Source organism: Triticum urartu, unplaced genomic scaffold (genome assembly GCF_003073215.2).
Source record: "Triticum urartu cultivar G1812 unplaced genomic scaffold, Tu2.1 TuUngrouped_contig_699, whole genome shotgun sequence".
In the NCBI taxonomy this organism is placed as follows: Eukaryota; Viridiplantae; Streptophyta; class Magnoliopsida; order Poales; family Poaceae; genus Triticum; species Triticum urartu.
The window spans coordinates 77,479-99,091 of record NW_024117796.1 but is presented as its reverse complement, the minus strand read 5'-3'; the positions used below and the strand labels follow the sequence as shown (position 1 = coordinate 99,091).

At 50.2% G+C, this 21,613-nt stretch overlaps 2 protein-coding genes and 1 long non-coding RNA gene across 18 annotated transcripts; 1 reads left to right on the top strand and 2 right to left on the bottom strand.

Annotated features, from left to right (window-relative positions):
* The first annotated feature begins 2,204 nt into the window (after window positions 1–2,204).
* Window positions 2,205–3,850, top strand: LOC125531371 (glutaredoxin domain-containing cysteine-rich protein CG12206-like). Its single transcript, XM_048695784.1, has one exon. It carries the CDS (start codon window positions 2,357–2,359, stop codon window positions 3,572–3,574), a length of 1,218 nt encoding a protein of 405 aa, XP_048551741.1. The 5' UTR covers window positions 2,205–2,356; the 3' UTR covers window positions 3,575–3,850.
* Window positions 3,851–8,175: 4,325 nt separating this feature from the next.
* On the bottom strand, window positions 8,176–15,379 carry LOC125531373 (F-box protein At5g49610-like). Its single transcript, XM_048695785.1, has one exon. It carries the CDS (start codon window positions 14,952–14,954, stop codon window positions 13,773–13,775), a length of 1,182 nt encoding a protein of 393 aa, XP_048551742.1. The 5' UTR covers window positions 14,955–15,379; the 3' UTR covers window positions 8,176–13,772.
* Window positions 15,380–16,536: 1,157 nt separating this feature from the next.
* LOC125531370 lies at window positions 16,537–20,629 on the bottom strand. Of its 16 annotated transcripts, none has more exons than XR_007293187.1 (9): window positions 19,855–20,629; window positions 19,288–19,457; window positions 18,744–18,966; window positions 18,370–18,604; window positions 18,210–18,286; window positions 17,385–17,533; window positions 17,251–17,285; window positions 16,924–17,152; window positions 16,537–16,850 (listed from the first exon to the last, which is right to left on the bottom strand). It is a non-coding gene; the product is annotated as an uncharacterized LOC125531370 (long non-coding RNA). The 16 variants fall into 16 exon arrangements; XR_007293188.1 differs by having other exon boundaries at window positions 16,924–17,096; XR_007293178.1 differs by having other exon boundaries at window positions 17,385–18,286.
* Between the last annotated feature and the right edge of the window lie 984 nt (window positions 20,630–21,613).

Sequence of the window (21,613 nt, the reverse complement as noted above, 5' to 3'; positions counted from 1 at the left end):
CTATTTTGTGGCTCATATGTACAACTTCCATCCAATGGTGGTCAATTGTTTCTCGCTCACACAAGGGGTGGCAAATCTAATCCCTTTCGGCTCTATTTTGTAGCCCATATTGTATGAAGCTTCTGTTTTGTGACTCATATGTACAAATTCACTCTAATAGTGGTCAATCGTCTTCTCCTTCTCTCACACAAGCTGCGGCAGATCTAAATCCCTTTTGGCCCCATCGGCCAGCCCATGGGCTCTTCTCCCCTCTGCTTGTTTGGTTGTGTGAAGAGGAGGAATCCCAGCTTCTTCGCTATGGCTAGTAGTTTAAGTTAGGTTTTTTCTTGCAGTGGTGTTCAGATGAAAGGCAGTGTCTCACCTTCGAGTTGGTCTTTTGGGTTTTGATCCTTCTTGAGTTTGTTCATGGACGAATTCGACGGTGCTCCAGTGTAGATTAATGTCATCTCAAGAAGCGAGCAAACCTTGTTTTAGTATGGAAGTGGTCGTGCTAAGGCCCGATCGGACCAATGCACCAGAATAACTGTCGTCAATCAAGAAAATTTAGATCGGAAAGATCAAATATGTAGACACATAACCGAAGAAAAACAAAGATTGGATCAGTGCACCAGAATAACTGTCATCAATCAAGAAAATTTAGATCGGAAGGATCAAATATGTAGACACATAACCGAAGAAAAACAAAGATTGGTTCGAAACAGATCCATCAAACACCAGCATGATCGAATCCCACGAGATGATGGAGACACATCGTCACACACCCTCTAACGCCGCTAGAATGCACCACCGAGGAGGAGGGGGGGGGGATTGGACATAGAGACATTATCCCTAGTAGGGTACATCGACGCCGCCACAAGCCCCAACCGGGATGATGAACCAAACAAGGACAAGAGCATGGTCCCTCTCGCCTAAGAGGGGGGGGACCTCTCCACCTCCATGACCCAAAGAGGATCGAAAGTGAGGCGGACCGACACCGATGGGAAGAGGGAAAACCCTAGTCGCATGGGAGTCGCTTCTTGGGGAGGAGGAAAACTAAGGATATGACTAATGCATGAAGACTTCCCAGCTGTCATCGACAAGGTTAGCCTGGCTTCGGACCTTTGGTAGGGAAGTAACGACCACGGTGGATCAACGCATTGTTGTTATACTGGTAGCAAATTCACCGAGGATAGATCCACCTGAGACACACCTCCACACGCCCACCAACGATGCTAGACGCACCACCGAAACGGGGGCTAGGCGGAGAGACATTTATTCCATCTTCAAGGAGCCCCCGCCGTCTCGCCTTCCTGAGCAGGACACAAACCCTAACATATCTCAAAGGAACGACTCACAACGGAGTCCTCCAACTGGCCCTTGTTAGGATCCACCGCGCCCCATGGCCCTAGGGCCACCGGAGACAAGGCGGACCTGCGGCAGAGCTGGCGAGAGGCAGAAACCCTGGCTTTTTTTGGAGGAGGAGGAGGTGGCTGCGTGGAATCTTTGCTCGGATCTGGTTGTTGTTCGTCTATGTTCGTGCGTTTTTGGGTCGGATTCTTTCGATCTACGTTATTCTTCATCAGCGGCGGTTGCTGTTATGGTGCGCTAGTTCTATGGGGTCTTAGCACGACAACTTCCCGACTGTCTACTACAACAAGTTGTGCCCGACTCCGCCGAGGGAGGGGCGATGACGGCGGCGTGCCTTCGGCTCGCTTCAGTGCTTGTAGTCGTTGCTAGGTGGTTTAAGGATCTGGATGTAATTTTTATTATTCCTGGTGTTCGTTGTACTGTCATGATTGAAAATGAATAGATCGAAAGTTTTCTCGCAATTTTTTTTATCGCATCATTTTTTTTGGCAGTAACTAGCACATCAATTCAGCTGGTTAAAAATGCAGTTGCATAAAAAAAGTTATGCCCCATAAAATAAAAACCCAGTCTATACAATGTGTGTAACCATGTGGATTTTGGTTAGGTGAGAAGTACTAACTCGTATTGATCATCAACAAAAAAAATCCGAATTTCCAGTCGACTGGGATGTAGAGCCTACTGTAGCTTGGTGTGTACTAGTAGTATATCAGTATTGGTTTAAGCACTCCTCGGCCACTGGTTTTTCGAAGACAAAGAGACAAGGAAACAGGAAATGCAATTCCATGGCGCAGAGCGGCGGGAAGAAATTTGGGAGCAGCTCCGATGTTAACCGGGCCGCGAGTCCATCCGTGCGCACCATCTTATCACCACCCAAGCAGCCCACTCCCTCCACAGCTTCCATCGCATCCTCTCCTCCGAACTCGCCTTCCCTCCACAGCCACAAAAGCCGTTCCTGGAGCTCGCCAGCCAAGTCTCTCACCTCGCCTAGCTCCAAGGCACCAGGCGCACCATGGGTTGCTCGGGCTCCAAGGAAGTGGCGGTGGCCGAGGTCGCCTACCGCCCTCCGGCCACCAGCGTCTCCCTGTTCGACATCAGCGCCGTCGAGGAGCCGTGGCTCATCGCCAAGCAGAACGCCGCCGCCGCCAACGGCGACGTCGAGGCAGACCAGAGTGATGACGAATACGAAGACGACGATGAAGAGGAAGAGGAGGAGGAAGAGCAGGACGCCAAGAAGCCCACCGCCGGCGTGGCGCTCCCTATCCTCGACAAGCTCGACGGCTACGAGCTCGCGCCGGCGTCGTGGTCCGAGGTGAGCAAGGCCCTTGAAGACATCAAGCCTACGCTCGACTCCAAGCAAACGGCGGAACCCAAGCCTGCCCCCAAGAAGAAAAAGAAGAAGAAGAAGCAGCCAGCTGAGGTACAGGCCCAGCCGGCGGCGCCGCCGCCAACGCAGAAGGAGCAGACGTCCCAGACGCCGTCTGTTGGCGGCACGGTCGAAGCTGCCAAGAAGGACCCGCCGCCGGTGAGGCCGTACGCGCATGTCGCTGAGGATTCTGACACGAAGAAGCCCCCGCCGCCGGAGCTCACAGGGCGGCGCGTCGTGAAAGAAAACCCCTTCCTGCTGCGGGACCGCGAGGCCAAGAACGCGGACGGGACCGCCGCCGCGCCCAAGTGGCGCCGGAGGGACCCGTTTGAGGGGTATCCGGAGCGACGCCCCCCGGGCGCGAGCGGCGGCGGGGTGGTGCTGTACACGACGACGCTCCGCGGCGTGCGGCGCACGTTCGAGGACTGCGAGCGCGCGCGAGCGGCGGTCGAGACGTGCGCGGAGGCGGCGGGCCTGACCGTGGACGAGCGCGACGTGGCGCTGCATGGGGAGTACCTGCGCGAGCTCCGGGAGCTGCTGGCGGCCGACGAGGAGCAGGGCGCCGGCGTCTCGCCGCCGCCGAGGCTGTTCGTGATGGGGCGGTACCTGGGCGGCGCGGAGGCGTGCGCGGAGCTGGTGGAGAGTGGGAAGCTGGCGGAGATGCTGCGCTGGGCCAGGGCGCGCGGGGAGGCGTGCGCGGCCAAGGACGGCCGCGGCTGCGAGGGGTGCGGCGGGGCGCGGTTCGTGCCGTGCCTGGAGTGCGGCGGCGGGTGCAAGGTGGTGGTCGGCGGCACCGGCGGCGTGGTCGAGAGGTGCGGCAGGTGCAACGAGAACGGCTTGATGATGTGCCCCATCTGCCACTGACGGAGCTCCAAACTTTCATCCATGCGTCTGTGCATACGTACACAAGGCAAGCATGTCGTTGCCTGCCGCGATCGTGCTTAAATCAAAGCATGTTCTCTGTAGTATATGGAATACGGTAAGTACAGTTTAAGAAGAACAGGGTATGGCGTGTTGAACCGAAAAGGAAAACTTGGGCGTGTGTTGTGCAGCTTTGGCAATCTGGCTAATTGATGGAGTAATCTCTTGTAAATCTGGTTGTCGGCCAAAGAGAAGAAAATGAGTATGGCTTCGGTTGTAGTTATCCTTGTCAATGGTGGTGGTAGTAGTAGAGATGTTTGCTAGAGCTGCTGGGCTGCATGCCTCGAGAGGCATGAGGGAGTAGAAGCCGCGAGGCAGCTTGTGAACCAGCTCGGCAAGCACAGCTCGCGGAGATGATGAAGTGTCATGTCGTGATTCAAATTCAGTATAAAGATAAGGCTAACTTCTGATGAAGCGAGACCCGTTGTCGGAGAACGGGGCGTCGACCTGTTGGCTGGGCAGCTGAGGTTGCTGCCAGCCCATCCGAGTTCGAGTTCCGGCACGGACGCGTGGTGTCCATGAAGTTTCTCCTATAAAGAAAAGCCAATGAAGGTTAGCCCTTGGGTTGATCTCATTTTTTTGAGACCCGTCGTCGGTAGGTTTCGACCGAAGCGGAGCGAAGCGAAGTTAGGATATGGGCTCTTGCAAAAAGGAAAACGTTTGGGTACGGTACACCGGCCGAAACTTCGGCCGGTCTCGCGAGCTCGCTCGATCCCAAATTCTCAATTAATCTGATCTGGCGGTCTCGTTTTTCCCGCACATGCCCCCTTATCCTCTCTTCCGCCCCGCTCCTGGCCTCCCGCAGCGAGCGCGCGTCTACTGCACAGCCGGCCGGCGAGGGGACCTCCAGCACCATCCCGGCTCTCCCCCGACGACCACATCACATCAGGATGCGAGCTCTCTCTCGAAAAAAGTTGCAGCTCCCGCACGCAGCAGATGCAGCTCAGCTCTCTCTTGAAAAAAACTACAGCGCTCGTGCCAGCAGATGCAGTTTCCCTGTCGCCTCCGCTTGCAGCTCAGCTCCCTCGTCGACATTGGTCGGCCGTTCACCATGGTCACCTCCTCCGTCCATCACCTACCGAACCTTTCCAGCACTGCGCAACACTGGTTGCAGCTTTGACCTCTGCGGTTGAAGCAAAAGAAAAGATAAATGTCATGGTTGTCCTCGAGGAAGAAAGCCGGTTCCAGCAAATTTCATGGCTGTTTTGTAGCACCACTAATGTTCGGTTCCAGCAAATCCCGTGGCTGGTTGTAGCACCACCAATGCCCCATTCCAGCAAAAACTGGCATATGTTTTTTTGCTACATCAGGGGTCCAAATATGCTACAACCGGCGATCCAAAGTGCTACAACTGGCATATTTTTTTTCGAAATGGAGGCAAAAAATTTGCCTCATCTATTAAAGTAGAGGAGAATAGAGTTTTGTAGAGTTACACAAGACCGAAGTACGGCATGACAATTACTCGCGCAATACAATTTTCTCTAATTGTTTAGTCCCTGCAGTAACCCATAAGTTGGCCTCATCTATAATAAGCTTGAGAAGGATTGGCGGTGGCGTCTTTTTGTGGCGGAAGACTCTAGCGTTCTTTCGTTCCAAATTGTGCAGGATACGAGCATGATAAGGGAGGCCATGGCTCGACGATCCGGAATGCTTGAATTGGTGCCGAGAAAAGATCACAGTGCACCCACCAATCGCTTCAGCCGCGTGATTTCAAAGATAGTATGTCTATAGATATTTTCTTTTTTATAACAATACCGGTAACTTTGTACATAAAATTTTTAGAAATTTTTGTAAGAGGAGCACTCTGCGCCGGTGCGCCGGCCGAAACTTTCGGCCGGTCGGATGTGCACCGCCCGATTAACATTAACACAGCCGTTCGATTGTCTCCTCTATCCAAACAGCTTCGCTCTAAAACGCGACTCTAATCCAGCGAGGCACGGCTCACCCGCGGCCGCCGTTCGAAGCACCTGGCGTCGGCGTCGCGGATCCTGGTTAGGCGCTCGAAGCTCCCCAGAGTTGCCTCGCCATCGACGCTCGCCACGCCGTCGGTCGCTGCCGTAGATGCTCGCATTTTTGAGTTGCTGGTTGCAGCCCTGCTGCACGACGGTAGCAGCTCTCCCACACTTCCTCCTCGACCTTTGCGGCCGTGGGTAGCCGTCGCCGGCCACGGCGCCGCTGCTCGTCGCTGACAGCTTCGCCGCTGGTGGCGCCTCCCCAGTTGCAACGTTCATGGAGGCGGCAAAGTAACTCGCGAAAACCACTATATGTAGTTCCAGCAAAAAATTGCATCGGTTGTAGCTTATCCTGTCACTGGTTGTAGCTCGCCGTGCGCAAGTCGTAGCCTCGATCTTCTCTGGTTCCAGCAAAAAGAAGACGGCTGTAACAAATGGCGTTGCAGGTTCTAGCAGGTGGCCTCGTGGTTGTAGCATTCTCGACATTGCCGCCTCTGGTTTTGCGGCCGTCGCGCCACCGTGGTCACCACCGTAGTAGCAAAACATTATGCCGGTTCCAGCATCTAGCGATAGCGGTTGCAGCATCTGTGGGCACGTGGTCACCACCGTAGTAGCAAAACATTATGCCGGTTTCAGCATCTAGCGATAGCGGTTGCAGCATCTGTGGGCACGTGGTCACCACCGTAATAGCAAAACAAATATGCCAGTTGTCTTCTTAATTAATCGATGAGGCAAAACTTTTGCCTCCGTTTTGAAAAAAAACCTCTCGGCAAGGTTGCATGGGAAGCGGTTATTGGGCGTATATGTGCCGGTAATCAAATTCGGCTCTTGGGAGCATATGCTCCTCCCCATAACTTTTTTCCAAATGTCAAAAAATATGAAAAAAAATAAATATGATCATTGTCACACCAAAACGCTACCTGCAAATTTTTAGGAGGAAAGTTTAAGTATTTTGATCTGTGCAAAAAAAAAACAAGTCAAACGACAAATGTTATCTCCAAATATTACACTTATTTTTGTTTTTTCACCGGTGAAGCACCGTCATCTCGCCTCGCATTCAGAATTTTAAATTTTATTTATTATTTATTTTGAATTTACTGTTCATTAGGGAGCATATGCATCCAAGAGCCAAAACAGCACTCCCGTGTATGTGAACACGCATATGACATCAAAACATTGGCCGCAATAAGTAGGCAATTACATATGAGATATTAAACCGGCATGGAAGCCGAGAAACTTATTCTGACCACATGTCCGTTCATGAGCAGGCCGGTTTTAAACGCAACGCCGGCCGAGCTCCTTCCATCCGCCTTCTATTTAAACAAGGCCAGACGATCCCGGGCAAGAATCGCACCCCTCCGCCGCCCCCCCATCTCCTCCATCATTCTTTTGATGGCTTCCGAAGAGCAGTTCTCCGGCATATAAGCCGTCTGGGTGGCCGGCCGAGCCCGCCAGATACGAGCGAGGCAGCTCGCTGCTCCACCTCTCTCGCCTAGCCTGACAGAGCCAGTTGCCATCCAAGCCGGCACATGGTACAACACCTCGGCACTCCAGGCCAGCTCGATGAGGAGTGGCGAGCCAGCGGGGAGCACGGCCGCACGGGCATCGTCGCTGCCATCGACGACGCCGCGTCATACCGTGCCTCCCATGTCTGCGCCCACGCCTCCCGTGCCTGCGGTCGCGCCATGAAGGTAGAGACAGAAGCCGGGTGCACGGAAAGTGACGAGTCAGTGGCCAGCGCCTTCGTGTTCGCCATCATCATCGAGGAGAAGTAGAACACGGGAAGTGGCCGCCGCTTGGGTTCCATGAAGACCACCGCCGAGGCGACACCGGTGTACACAACCGATGTCTTGTCCGGTTCTTCTCTTGCGAGGGCCTCTGTCGATCCCACATGGGCTTCACGGAAGCGTAGGCGCCACCTTCCCCTCCCGCTGAAGCATCAGCTGGGGTTCCACTCCGATGAGCGGTGGGGAAGCGAGCCATCATTTGTGCTAGAGTATATTCCTCCGGAGCTTCCGGCAGTCCGATGATCAGTCTGCCGGACATGAGGAAGACAAAAAGATCCGCGGGCGGCCATTTAAATGAGGTATTACTATACCTTGAGAGACGGACTAGCACCGCTTAGTTGATGTAAATGTAATGAAACCCGTCATGTTTATATGAAAATCCGGCATTTTTATATGAAATCCGGCCGTGTTTGATCGAATTTTGTTAGGTTAGTTTGAGTTGTTGTGCTGACGTTGGATGACGTCCTCCCACATTCGTATCCGTAGACTGATCCTTCCTGTCAGCTCGTGTGCATTTCTGTTGCTCTGTCTTCTGCTCTTCTGAACCTTCCAGTCCACCAGCGTGACCTATTCTTAAGTGTTGACGTTAAAGCATCGGACACCATATTCCATCAGGGATGCTCTGCTGTGTCCTCCGTCGCCTTGCATCAAGCAAACATGTTCTGCTTGCACTTCTTATCGTCAAGCAAACATCTGGAAATCAGGTGGTCGGGCAAAGACAAAACAATAATACTGGAGGAGCCAATGGTTACCGTTACCTTTGCTCTTGAGCCACAAAGTAATTTTCATTAAAAATTAAACTTACAATATGTACAACATAAAGAAAAAAGAAAATAAATGAAAAACTGCTATCAGTTAACAGGACTTTTGCTCTGAATAACAACACCATTCCTCAGGTGCCAAAAACCAGCGGCACAACATCAGCAGGACATTGCTTCTGATCTCCGTACAGGGCGCCAACAGACTAAGAGCAGCCAGTCAGGGCCTGAACTTCTGAATGCCTCTTCAGGCAGTAATTCCCGAACTCCAGGGTACAACATGCAGTAGCATGGTGGGCATCTTCATACCCATTCCCACGTATGTCGCACCCCAGGGTACTTCTCTTCTTATTGTGATTTGTCGCCAGACAGTCAGTCGCAACACAAAACCCAATTATTTCCTAATGTTTTGTTGTCTCTTCTTATTCTCAGCATAAACATGATTGCCCTTAACAAAAATCATTTTGAGCATCAACATGCTTGCTCATAGAAAGCGCGAGAAATCGGTAGCATCATGCGCTGTTTCACCTCACCAACGGGAGGTGAAACAACAAGACCAACGACTGCACGGATCACAAGTTCCTTACAAACCTAGGAATCTGGTAACCAGTTAGGCATTTAGGCTAGGCTGCACACACTTCTCCGTGAAAATTTTGTCAAAATGACCACAGCGATAGATGCACACACTCACACAAGGATTCAACTCATTTTCTTCCTGTCTTGCAAACTGGCTGCACCGTGCTTCAGGAGGAAACACAGGAGCGAGCCGTAGTACAAACTAGCAAAGATGTTCTCCATAGCTCAAGACATAGTTTGAACTGAGAGCATACCTGGCATGACAGTGAACTATTATTTCCTTATGATGACCGCAGCCGATCGCCTGCACTGGCCTAATAAGAATACATCTTTTAGGTAAGTTATTATTGCCAAACAGTATTGTGCGCGGATGGAAATCGGGTGTGATAGTTTCTTGAATACAGTGAACACCAAATAATCCCTAATGCGCAAAGTAATAACCAGTAACTGCAGTTAAAAAGAACAACAGTAAGAAAGACACCACAAACACTTGGTTCATTTCTTATCTTTGCTATCAGCTCTACATAGGTGATCCTAGCTAATTGTCAAAGGAATAGTGCTAGTGTAGTATTAATTCCTTAAAATAGTTAGCAGCCAAAGTGAAATGATAATTCCAAATGATGCACCGATAACCTGGAATTATAACAGAATATTCCAAGTGATGCAATGGATCAATGAAGAGTGAATTGCAGAACGTTTCTGAAAAGCTGGCTATAATTTAATCACTTGTTAATCACTAACAAGTGGATGATCGGCTGCAGCCAAAAAATAGGAACATGACACGCATGTATATCTGCTAAGTTCAAGAAAACAGAGACATGAGTCAGAGCAACAGGCAACATTTCAAAAACTGACCCGAATGACTTGTTTTTTTTTTTGAACGGTCACCGGGGGGAGAGCTTCCCCACCTGAATATATTACCACTCAAAGGAGATGTCGAGAATTACAACAGCAGTTCGGTTACAACATCAGCCAACCTGAATGACTTGTAACTTTAGTATTAACTTCACGGGAACCACTTCAGCCAAAAAGAGTATTCACACAGGTGTAAATTTCAGGCAACCATGAAACAATTAGAGCTTCTTGATTATAACCTATCTAGCCGGCTCATAGTGGACCTAATTCATACACACTGCGGCGGTCAAAGAAAAAAGAACATGAGGCTGGCAATTACAGAATCCAAAGGGGAGACAATCTGCACCTGCGCCTGACCATGATAACCTTTCTTCTGCTTATCAGTATAAGTTTCATTTCTCCAGCTTATCTTAAGATCAAACATCAGGTGAAGCATTGATTCCTTAGAATGCTTAGCAGATAAAGTGAAATGATTAATATAATTCCAAAGGATGCAACGCAAAGGCAGAATTGTAACAGTATGTTTGAATACCTAACCAAATGCAATGGAATCATGAACAAGAATGGACTGCAAACCAGAGCATTTCATCAAAAACTTGCTTATAATTCAATCATTCAATTAAACTAATTCTCCTTGCACTTGTAAGAAAATCAGGTGCAACTTGCTAGGAGAAGTAGTTTAATTGAAAGATTGCATTGTAAGCAACCTGCTAAAACACAACATAGAAACAGTTAACGCACATATATTTGCAAACATTTAGTATTAACTATTAAGTACTAAGAACTAAAAAGAAAGTCCATTCTTCAGTTCAAGAAAATAGCACATGAGCCGGAACAATTGGCAAGCATTTTCAAATGCTGGCCCAGATGACTTGTAATTTTAGCATCAGCACTCACGGCAACCACTTCAGCCCAAAAGGATATTCAATGAAATACAACGCAAGAGTGTTAACAGTCAAAAATTCTTGGTCATACTAACCTGTTAACAATCAAAGTTTGACTTGGGACAAACCTAATATGCGAAGTAAAAAGGAACGGAGGGAGTATATAAAAAAGATACAAACCATCTCATAGTGGACCCAATTCATACGCATTGCGCCGGTCATAGAAAAAAATATCATGGCTCTGCACATCAGTACAAGTTTCTTTCTCAAGCATATTTTAAGATCCAACACCATATGATGCATTGCTTCCTCACAACGGTTAGCACCTAAAGTGAAATATTTTTTTTCAAATAATGCAACAAAAAGACAAAATTACAGCAATAACAGAACATTTCATTTGACTACTGCGCCAACTTTTGTGAAAATCAGGTACAACTTGCAAGCCAAGAAGGAGGATAATCTACCTCATTTCACCTTTGGCAAAAAACAAACACAAAAACAGGAATCAAAGGTACATTTGTTAAATAATTAGTATTAAAAAGATAACTAGGTAATCTCCAGAAAAGTAACATTAATTAAAAGACAAGTCAATTATTCGGTTCAGTAAATAGAGACAAGAGACACCTAGATTGCTAACTATTGAATACTACTAAGATCATTATATAAACAGGGAAAATAAGTCCACTCTTCAGTCCAAGGAAACAGAGACATTAGTCAGAATATAGGCAAACATTTCAAACGATGATCCAAATGGCTTGTACTTTTAGCATGAACACTCACAGCAGCCACTTCCGCCCAAAATGATATTCAATGAAATATAACACAGCCATGAAATAATCTGGTAGAATCAAGTACTCTACCAGGTCTAGGCCGTAGGTGGTAAGGGAAGGATGGAGGAGGGCGTGGCGAGGAACGGGCGCGCCGGCGGCAGGGCGCCGTCGCGAGCTAGGAGAAGGGCGGCGGCGGTTAGGGCTGTTGGCGGCTAGGGTTTCCGGCTCCTCAGGGAGCCGGGCAATAGGAGATAATATTCTTCTTATTGCTTGATTCCGAAAGAGTCTTACAGCCTATATTTATAACCTAGATAACTTGCATAATAATTAACCTAAGATAACTTGTGGGCCAAGCCCCCTAACTACTGCCCGGTGGGCCTCTTCCGGATATAAACTAAACCGGCCATAACACTTCTCCCCGCCTGCACAAACAGCTCGTCCTCGAGCTGTAGGGTGGGGAAGCGCTTGCTGAACTCCTCGAGGTAATCAACCAGCGTCAAACACCTTCTCGACATCTGGGACGGCCAGGTCGGCGGCGATGGCGTCCTCCGGAATGTAGTCTGCAACCTCTAGGTAGAAGAGTCGCGGGCAGGCGTGGCCGGGCTTGTAGGGATCGTCGCAGTTGAAGCACAACCCTTGGCGGCGACGCTCGAGTATCTCGGCAGAGGTGAGCCGGCGGAACGGGCGCGCCGCGGTCGCGGCGAGGGGTGCCGCGGAAGCCTGCGCAGACCGACCCGGTGCGGAATCTGGCGAAGGTAGTGAGCCAGCGGCCCAGAACGGCGAGTCCTGCTGAATGGCCACCGCGCGGCGCTCGAACGCGCGGGCGTAGTACATGGCCGTCTGGAGATCGGGGGGATCCCGGAGCTCGACGTCCACGCGAATATGGTCCGGCAGACCGCCCACAAATAACTCGGCGCGCTGAGTCGCGGAGACGCCCGGCGCGTGGCACGCCAGGGCCTGAAAGCGGTCGGCGTAGTCCTGCACCGTGGATGTGAAGGGTAAGCGGCCGAGGGCCGCCAGTCGGCTTCCACGGATAGGAGGCCCGAACCGGAGGAGATAGAGCTTCCGAAAGCGCTCCCATGGTGGCATGCCGCCCTCGTCCTGCTCGAGGGCGTAGTACCAGGTCTGCTCCGCGCCTCGAAGATGATAGGACGCGAGCCAGGTACGATCCGAAGCGAGTGTCCGCTGCCCTCGAAAGAACTGCTCGCACTGGTTGAGCCAGTTGAGGGGGTCCTCCGTGCCCTCGTAAGTGGCGAAGTCCAGTTTGGCGAAGCGAGGGGGTGTCGGCCCGCCGTGCCCGGGGGCGGCTGCAGTCGCCAGCAGCGTGTATGCCGGTTCGGGGATTTCTAGGGCGTAGTTCGCCGAGCTGGAAGGATGATCAAACCGCAGAGAGGGCGTCGGGTGTTCCGGCGCCGTGGAGTACACCGGGCCCGGAGACGATCCGGTCGCCCACGCCGGAATCGGCGATGGTGACGGCGGAAATTGCACCTGGTGCAGGGGTCGACCCGTGGCCCGAGACGCGGGTGGTGGTGCTGACGATGGCGGTGGCGCCGGGTGGAGCTGCTGCACCGGCGCCTGCGTCGGGGGGGGGGCGGCGGTGGCGCCGGAAGAAACTGCTGGGTCAGACCCCCCAGCGGCGCGGTGGAGGCCGGCCACGCTGGCCAAGGCTGTCCCGCCGCCGAGTAATGCGGCAGCAGCAGCGGCGGTTGGGGCGCCCCTGCGTAGGGCGCCTGGAGGGCCGGGGCGGCCCACTGTAGCGGCGGCGGTCCGTAGGCGGTGGTGACGGCGCTCGGTGGCGGGGGCTGGTTCCCGGCGAGGTAGAGGGTAATGCCACTGACCGTCTGGACAAGCTCCCCCAGGGTGCCCGACACCTCCTCCCGCGAGAGGAGCGGGGGCGGATCCCCCGTAGTGGTGATGGCCGCTGGTGCGGAGGGGGCGGTGGTCCCGGACGCGATCTCCGTCATCGCCATGGAAGTGGTCGGCGGCAGCGAGAGCGGGACGGAGGTGGATGGTAACGGCGGCGGTGATGGAGGGAGTGACATGATCGGCCTGGTGTCTCTGGATACCAAATTGGTAGAATCAAGTACTCTACCAGGTCTAGGCCGTAGGTGGTAAGGGAAGGATGGAGGAGGGCGTGGCGAGGAACGGGCGCGCCGGCGGCAGGGTGCCGTCGCGAGCTAGGAGAAGGGCGGCGGCGGTTAGGGCTGTTGGTGGCTAGGGTTTCCGGCTCCTCAGGGAGCCGGGCAATAGAAGATAATATTCTTCTTATTGCTTGATTCCGAAAGAGTCTTACAGCCTATATTTATAACCTAGATAACTTGCATAATAATTAACCTAAGATAACTTGTGGGCCAAGCCCCCTAACTACTGCCCGGTGGGCCTCTTCCAGATATAAACTAAGCTGGCCATAACATAATCCAAGCTTCTTCATCATTATTTTTAATATATTAGCAAAGCAGGTAGTGGGCTCACAGTGGACCCGGTTAATACATACGACAGCACCACCAGAGTCAACAGCCCTCGGATGAAAGGCTACGTGTTCACAACATAATCTTCTCTTCAGATGAAAGGCGAACCATTGACAACATAACCCTCTAGTGTAGGAAAGAAGGTATGCTGAACAAGAGTTTGCTTGAGCTGATATGGCTGACCAATGAGTCCACCGCTGTCCTCGAAACTGGCAACCAGCTTGCCACCCACGTCAAGCTGAAGTAGCCAGCGGCCAAACGGGACCAGCACTACCACATCGCCAACCCAAGAAGTAAACACCACACAATCACGCGGGTAAAACAATCCAAACTGCAAGGTGAGCTCCGCATACGGTATTTCAACCCGGTATTTAAAAGCCCAGACCTCGTGCTCGTAGTCCTGCATCATCCAGATATCAACAATTGGCTCGTCATCATTGTAATCATCAAAACTGGACATGCCGAGCATTCCATCCATCTCAAACAGATCAGACAAATTAGGAACAACTGGAGTGCGCATCTGCCGGAACGACTCAGCGACGGTGTCGAACACAATTATCATGTTGCTTATGCACCAATGCAGGCTACCACGGAACAGGAAAGGTCCGCGCGAGAATACCAGTTCGTTCAAATTGGGGCCTTCGATGTGTAGGTGCCACGGCGGCTGGCTGGAGCCTAAAGCGTATGTGTAGACGAGGGAGGAGCCATCTGGTGCTTCAGCTTTCTGCAGCAATACTAGTCGGTACTCGCCGGTTGGGCTGTGTGAGTACATCCCCACGGCCACGGGTCGGGGAGCGCCAAAAGGCATCCCCACGGCGGATAGGGGACCGCCAAAAAGCATCGGGAGGCAACCATACTGACGAGTCGCCGGGTTGCAGATGAATAGTTGTTGACCAGCTTTGCATTCTATCCAGAAGACGATTAAGCCGTCGCAGGAGACCCTCGGAATTAAGATATGGCGGCGAAGTCGCGCGACGGTCTGGGGGGTGGCGGCCCCTCCCTGGTGGTCGAAGGAGATGATGTCTAGGGTGAAAAGGTCGCCGCCGTAATTTTTGACGTAGGAGAGAGGGAGGGAGGGCTGGCGGGCGTGGTGGGCGAGGAGGAAGTCGCGGGTGGAGGTGGTGCAGCGCCAGGCACGGCAGACGGCACGGCAGCGGAGGAGGTCTTTGGGGGGCAGGCGGACGAGGATCTCCCAGATGGCGATTTCGTCAGGGAGGCCGCCGAGGAGAGGAGGCGGTGCGGCCTCCGCCATGGTCGCTGGCCGGGAGTTCATCCTGGATCTCGCTCGATCTGTCCCGGAGCAAAGCAAAAAGGAGTGGTGCAGTAAGCTTCGAAAGAAAGGAGTGGTGGAGTGGTGGTGATGGGTGACGGCGGGGGACTGGGTAGGTCTTCCTTTATCTCCCTTTTTCTATACTACTCCCTCCGTTTCTAAATATTTGTCTTTCTAGACATTTCAAATGACTACTACATACGGATGTATGTAGACATATTTTAAAGTGTAGATTCACTCATTTTGCTCCGTATGTAGTCACTTGTTGAAATGCCTAGAAAGACAAGTATTTAGGAACGGAGGGAGTAGTAAACATGCCCGTGCGTTGCAACGGGCCCGATAAATACGGCTCAAGACCCCCACAATTCAACGTCTTCTATTTCAACATGGTGTCCCACTCGTGTCACCATTTGTCTTAGTTCCTCACCGACACCGTGTCACCACTTATCTTAGTCTCTCACCACCAGCGATTACCGCAGTGTCCTCTAATCACAACATGTCTGGACTTCGTCAATCCCAGCCATTGCATGACACACGTCATTAACGTGCAATCACAATGGAATGTTTAAAACATTAAAAACTAATCTTGTCGAGCTGGACATGAGGATCGCTCTCCGCAAGCTATTCCCTACACTTGGTCTCACGCATCCCGCTACAGTGATAACATGGAGGCCATCGAGGAAGGTAGCACCCTGAGTAGGGTGTCATTGGCGGCCATCGCAGTGCTTCACTACCGTGAGCGGGATCAAGGACCTGGGTTGTGGAGGATCACTCAAAGTCTGATCCGTTGTGCATTGTTGATGGTGCCAACGCCGAACCGGGGATTGGTCATCACACTCTAGCACGCGGCTTTCATGAGCCCCTTCCTACACCGACTTGTAATTATGAAAATTTATAATGACTGTGGGCTTCGCCCCAGTCTCATCTAGCAGAAGACCCGTGTGTTGCTATAGGCAAAAGGTGAAAAATACCTCCGCATGCACCATCGAAAGCGTCAAAATCATCTACTTTTTGCCTCTTTGTTGACCATTATGCAATTCACCGATCTAAGCTCCATCCTGCGGAGACATGATGTTGAGTGAGAGGATGCATCAATGTCGACGGTCGGGCATACACCTCTCACAAAAGTGAATTGGAAGTAGATGGCATGCAAGGGTAGGTTGACGACAACAGCTGGCAGAAACTTCGAATATGGAGCAAGGATAAATAGACAATCAAGTCATGGTCTCCTTTTCTCTCTTATTACTAACTAACTAATTCAAAAAAAAATATTTATCAAAAAAACATCTTAAGAAACAAATACCCTTTCCTATTGATTTTAGCTCTAAAGCTTTTTGCTGCCTCAAACTCACTGACCTATATTGAACCATTCAATATATAGCACACCCTTTTTCGGGGAGCGGATATATACTCCTAGAGTCCGTGCCTCCATTTTTCTATGGTTCTCATTGACTGATAACTACACATCAAGTGCACCTTGATACTGGTAGCAACTGGTCGCGCACTCCCACACTCGCTTTTTTATTATAGGGCCAAGATGATACGACCGAAAATAATTCAAGCCCTATATCTGCACAACAAGATGTAACAGAACATCCTTTCATTTCATTGATCAAAGCATATTTGTAATCACCCAATTCATAGTTTTGAACATGTCAATGGCAGGACTGACACGTCCAACAATCATACATATATTGTCAACTCTCCGCTTCGATGGCGGTGGCTAGGTCAACCTAGGTGCTAGGTGAGGAGACCATCATACGCAGTGCCAGTTCCTAGAGGGCATCCGAGGAGGCCGGAGAGGCTTGCCTCAGGCAGGAGCCTAGAGACGTCGTCCCATGCTCGGCAACGCCAGCCACTGCAGCACCTCGCTTGACAACTCAGCATTCTTTAAACAGCCTGAAATAATTCGTAGTGTCATTAAAGACTGAAGTAAAGTTTGATTTAAAAGTTTCTTCAGTGCTATATTTACCAGTGGTATGAGGAAACCTTAGCAATAAATTAATATGGTCGGTAAGAAACATATGGTTTTTCAGTAAGAATTCACCCTTCCAAAGCACGAAACTTGCAGATTGCCACCCATCTTCAGTCACACTTGAGACCAGAGAGACTGAAATTGAAGGCGCTGGAATAGACCTCATCTTCCTGGAGGTAAGAGTTATTCAAGAGCTCACTTGCAGGAAGTCTTTCATCTACAGGAGCTAGACAGATTTCTATGAAATTCTACTTGTGTTCCTGACTCTAAGTTATACCTACTAAAGTATTTTAGCAGTAAACATTATGTTAGCGTCAGACTTACATAGTTGCTTTCGAAGAGCAAAAAGTTTAACGCAGCTGTATTAGCAGGTCAAAAGTAACACCCGTTAACTCCATAATCCTAAATCTCAAGAAAAGACTCACCAAAAAAAGAAATAACATGTAATAAACTGTTACCAGGAGTCCAGCATCGAGGACATCGCCTTTTGAAGAACAAATGCCAAGTGTATGTGAGCTAAATATACTTATACAGATCTAGGGGATACGATGAGACTATGCTTCCAAGCACAGAAAGAAGTACATGATCGGCAATGGCACAAACAAATCTGCACATAGTAAATAACCTGATACAGTATAGACTATACACCAAGGGAAACAGGAACAAAGCGATTCACAAAATGTACAAACTTTACTCTACAGACTCTGCAGGCTATAAAATCAGAACATATATACTCAGGTGCAGGTTCTTCAAAATAACTTCAATTGGTTGCACCTTTGCTCAGATCAAATACAAATAGTAGCTGCATTTGTGTAGAACAAAGAATGAAGCATTCATAGCTTAGCTGCCCTTTGCTTCAGTTAAACAATACGTGCTAGCTTGCTTGATGGTTGTGCCCAAAAAATCCAGAGTGAACAACTCTGAACCTGGCTCTAGCTAAAAGAACAAAATCATTGGCTTAGGTAAGCTTTACTCAGGTTGCTTGATGGTTGTGCCCGAAAAATTCAGTCAATAACTCTGAACCTGACTCTGGCTAAATTACAGACACTGTGACATGAGTAGCAACCTGAGTAAAGCTTACCTAAAAGAATAACATCACAGAGGCCTCTCACCAAGGACCCGGGAAGCATGCGTAAAACTGATGCTCCTTTCCATAGCAGAAATATAAGTGAACTGACAATCAACTATTCTAGTCATCCATGCTTATATATAGTATAAAAATATGGTGAGTTCAGAAATTAATCTTTTCTTTAAAACTAAACAAAGAAGGAAAAGAAACATACCTGTGCGACCGATCGAATAGGGAAGACATGGCATAATTGTTGTATGCATGTACCCAGCAGTGGGCGTTTCAGGCACCCTGCAGGTAATTTTGTTGGACACTTATCCATTAACAGGAGCATCAACAATGGTATGGAGCAAGAACCGTGGCTATGAACAGACCTTGCAATGTATCTCGGTGGAGGCAGCGTCGAGCGCAAAGATTGCGCATGTGACCGCAGACGATGTGAGCACGGCCCAGTTGCAGTGATGCAGGGAGGATGCGAAGGGCAGCGGTGTGCTGCTGGATTGACAGAAGAGGCTGCGAATAGCACAGGGTTCAGCAAGGGGATTGGAATACCCAAGCAACTCATTGTATTGCCAGTGAAGCGTTCTGGTGCTGTAAAGTCTAATGCGCCTGCATTTTAACACAATGGTTGTTAGTACACGACCAGAATAAATTTTTAAACAAAGTAACCTGAGAGTATATCCACAGTAAATAGAATAGGTATATTTTCACAGATCCGTAGCTGTCAGAAAAACACAATGTCACACACCTTTGACACTTTGCTTTTTCCATTGATGCAATAATGTCGCCAGACCATATAGTCGCCGATCTTCACTGTTCCATCAGGACTATTTATGAATATATTGTCACACTTTAAGTCGCTATGTATATTCGTTAGCGCCGGACTCTAATGATATTCCAGCCCTGTCAATATCTGTATTGGCCATCGTCTCATAGCTTTCATACCCACTTTCTTGTGCTTCCTACAGAACCTGGTCATTGTTTCAAATTTCAGCAATCAAAATGTATTGAATAGAAGAGCGATAAGAGTGAAATCTATCTGTGGTTAATTTTCTAGATGCATTTAAGATGTGCGGCCAATCCCAATCAAATTTCCTTTGCACAAGAACAGACTCCGGTGTATTTAATACGACACCAAATTAATAAGTACGTCAACTTGTAAACAAAATGGGTAATCCATAATAGAATCAGGCAAAGTATTACGAACGCTCCCTGGTAGGAAGAGACATATGAGTTGTGCATGCGAGATGTGCAGGGCTCTGTGATGATGTTAACTGTATTCTTGTTCTCACCAACCCATTAGGCGAACAACTCCTGAATGTTCTTGTCCCTCGGCATCTTCAACAGCTGGATCTCCATACGCATTTGTTCTATCTTCTCTGAGGAACCCATGACAGAATCTTCAATCTATGTTTAGCTCCATGTCACCTCATCACCCTCCAGCATATCGAAGGTTTAATAGCTATTGGAACAATATACATTAAGGAACACGTGGTGAGCAATTTCCAGTCTTACATGGCCACTGATAAATTCCAACCCAAAAACGGAACTCAAATGTTTAAACTTGATTAAAAGAACTGGGGTTTATTATAGGCTATAGGTTTGAATTTGGAGTCTGGCAGGCATACTAATAATGCAGCAAAGCGAATCAGATGAGCAAAATTAAATACGTTTTCCATGAATTTGTTGAGGTTCACTAAAAGCATGAAATTCATCAGTGGATATTGTAGAATTCAAGCATGGAAGGTCGCACTTCATAGATGATTGGCTGAAATCAAACGTGTGAAATCACACTCTAGACAATGGGTCAATGACACAGATACGTAGAAAAAACATCAGATAGTTCAATTGAAGGATACACTATGTTGGCCACGGGCGCCTCATGGCTTGGCTCGGCTTGTTCGCCTCCTCCAGAAGCAGGAGGACCTCGCCCAGGCGGGCGTTGCTCCAGTACGCACCTATGCCCGACTTGGGAGCCCGTGGCCTCGGCGGACCTAGGACGCGCAGGATCCACGACGGTGCTCCCGTACGCTCCTACACCCGGGTTGGGGCTCGGGAGCTCATGGCCTCGCCGGAGTTTCGTCCAGGCTGCAGGGCACACACAGGGCCCATCTCCGTCGAGCACAATCAGTGCATCCGCTTGCGGTCCAGCGCGGCAACCCGCGTTGCTCCGGAGGCGGCGCTCCGGTGGCCGGCCGGCGTGGGGTGGCGGTCCGGCATGGAGATCCAACGACCATGGCTTCCGCTTCCTGTGAAGGGGGGGAGAGAGAGAGGGATGTGAGAAATAGAACCAGAGGAAGGGAGGGAAGAAGGAGAGGAGGGCAGGGCGGCGCGTTGGTCCGGCGGCGGCGCTCCGATGGCCGGCCAGCGCGGGGCGGCGGTCTGACATGGAGGTCCAGGGCCATGGCTTCCGCTTCCTGCGAAGGAGAGAGCGAGGGGGGGATGTGAGAAATAGAACAAGGGGGAGGGGAAGGAAGAAGGAGAGGAGGGCATGGCGGCGCGTTGGTCCGGTAGCGGAGCTCCGGTGGGCGGCTGCGCGGGGCGGCAGGGAGGCACGAGCGCGAGCCGCCCGCGCGTGGAGGCGCTGGTTGCGGTCGGCGGCGGCGGACACGGGCAAATGCGGCAGGGTGTCTTTTGTCAAAACGGTTTTATCAGATCCACTTAAACAGGACTGCGGGTTTATTTCGAAGTAACATAGGGGCTCTTTCGCAAAAACACCAACGACGTACGACCAGAAGCGATCGCTGGTTTATTATATTATATTAGGGAAAGATATAAAAAAGTTACTTTCTTATATAAATTCTACTAAATTACTTTATTAAATAAAACTAAAGTTACGTCATCTTGCAATAGACGTTAGCGGTTCTCGGCATCTACGGACCTTGTACTCGGACATGTCCGAACGCGTCCATAAACGACGCTCGGCCGCCGCTCAAATGTGAGTGTCCATGATCGTTCCTTTCATATGCAAATCATCAAATCCACATAAACATGATGCAATGTAGAACAACACAGATAGTGTATATAGGTACACGTAGATCGACTAGGACATAACGTAAGGGAGTTCATCATACATGCCAACGAACTACCAAAAATCGGCATGTTCTACTAGGTAAAATAGGGCTATGGAGAAAGTTCACTCACGGTTGTCCTTTCCTTTCCCGTTCCCTTCCTTTTGCCCTTCCCCTTGTCTTGTCCCCTTTGTCCCGGTTGTAGCACTCAAACATGACGTAGGGGTCGAGGCAGATCTGCTCGGCGACGGAGCTGGAGGTGTCGGGGGTGGCGTTGGCATCCTCCTTGTCTTTGGGGGGGGGCAGGCCGATGAGGGCACAAATGACTTGTGTTGGTGTCAAAACCGGCAGACCTCGGGGTAGGGGGTGTCGTGGTTCTAAGTCTGACAGTAGAATGGGGGTAAGAATGTAGAGGCAAGATCCTAGCTATGAAGGAGTTGTACACGCGAGTTTTACGAGTTCAGGCCCTTCTCGGAGGAAGTAACAACCCTACGTCTCGGAACCCAGAGGCGGTCGACTGGATATATGCGTGTGAGTTACAGGGGGTGCGAACCCTTGTCCCAGAGGAGGGGTGGCTTATATAGAGTGCGCCAGGACCCCAGCTCCC

What these genes read in the sequence shown, in the direction of transcription:
- LOC125531371 (XM_048695784.1), top strand. Translation starts at nt 2,357, where the DNA reads ATGGGTTGCTCGGGCTCCAAGGAAGTGGCGGTGGCCGAGGTCGCCTAC.
- LOC125531373 (XM_048695785.1), bottom strand. Translation starts at nt 14,954, where the DNA reads ATGAACTCCCGGCCAGCGACCATGGCGGAGGCCGCACCGCCTCCTCTC.